The sequence below is a fragment of the Habropoda laboriosa genome, unplaced genomic scaffold (genome assembly GCF_001263275.1).
Source record: "Habropoda laboriosa isolate 0110345459 unplaced genomic scaffold, ASM126327v1 scaffold128, whole genome shotgun sequence".
NCBI lineage: Eukaryota > Metazoa > Arthropoda > Insecta > Hymenoptera > Apidae > Habropoda > Habropoda laboriosa.
In genome coordinates this window covers 672,266-673,399 of record NW_017100281.1, presented here as the reverse complement: position 1 = coordinate 673,399, position 1,134 = coordinate 672,266, and the positions used below count along the sequence as shown (strand labels likewise).

Genomic DNA, 1,134 nt, shown 5'->3' with positions numbered 1-1,134 from the left:
GAATTTATGATATAAACATTTAAGTAGTAGAAAATTATTACATTTAATAAATTAATGTATTAATGTTAAATTCTGAATATTTTTACTGTAATATCAAGTAAAATTTATATTTAAAGGTGATAACTCCATTTCGATCACTAGTTTTCTGTGGTGAAAGTAGACAAGAAATGGAAGATTGGTTGAATGCATTAAGAACAGTAACAGAAAATCGTTCTCAGACAGATCCTGGAATTGCAGACATGCTTAGTGGTAATCATCAATGGTATGCAACAAGTCATGCAAGACCAACATACTGCAATGTTTGCAAAGATGCTCTGTATGGTAAATATAAATTCTTTAATATTTATTCTCTTTCTGTATTAAAACAAATCATATATTTAATAAATAATACTTAATGACTTTTTTTTATTGTTAGTATGTAGTTTCCTAATATTAATTTTAGTAAAATATATAAATTTTATAAATAAACTTATAAGTATTACAGTAAGATATTATGGTCCACTAATTACTGTACTTTTTCTTCTTTTTTCCATTGAAGTGATTATGAAAAAGGTGGATATATAAGTAGAAAGAATATATTTCTACGCCAAACTTTTTTTTATGAATCTAAAATAAAAAACAGAGATACATCAAAATGTTTTATTCAATGTGCATTATTTAAAAGGATTTAAATTTTCTCTAAACTTTATATACATGTACCTGATTTTTCAACATAATTTTATAAGCTAATAGGAGCTGATTTTTAACATAATTTATGAAACTGATTTATCTTAACTTGGGAATATATTAACACAATAATAATATAATAGTTATACAGTAACATAATAATAATATTCCTTATTCTGTTCATGATAATATTTTACTAAATTTTTATAAATGTTATTGATTCATACTTTATAAAAGTGTTAATTATTATAAAGAGCTAATATGTTTTTATTTATACTTTAAGGTGTTACTTCTCATGGATTGAGCTGTGAAATATGTAAATATAAAGTTCACAAACGATGTAGTATAAAAGCAATAAATAACTGCAAATGGACCACATTAGCATCTATTGGCAAGGACATTATTGAGGACCAAGATGGGGCATGTATAATAGATTAATAAAAATTATTTTTTTAAATAATGATTTTT

The 1,134-nt window shown here is 23.4% G+C and overlaps 1 protein-coding gene across 1 annotated transcript in view; it reads left to right on the top strand.

The window, feature by feature from the left end:
* The first annotated feature begins 152 nt into the window (after positions 1–152).
* LOC108573601 (diacylglycerol kinase eta-like) overlaps positions 153–1,134 on the top strand; it is a 36,095-nt gene continuing 35,113 nt past the window's right edge. The window contains exons 1-2 of the mRNA XM_017936064.1: positions 153–321; positions 950–1,088. Of these exons, the coding sequence (XP_017791553.1) occupies positions 168–321; positions 950–1,088 (293 nt within the window). The 5' untranslated portion in view covers positions 153–167. The remainder of the gene's footprint in view (positions 322–949; positions 1,089–1,134) is intronic.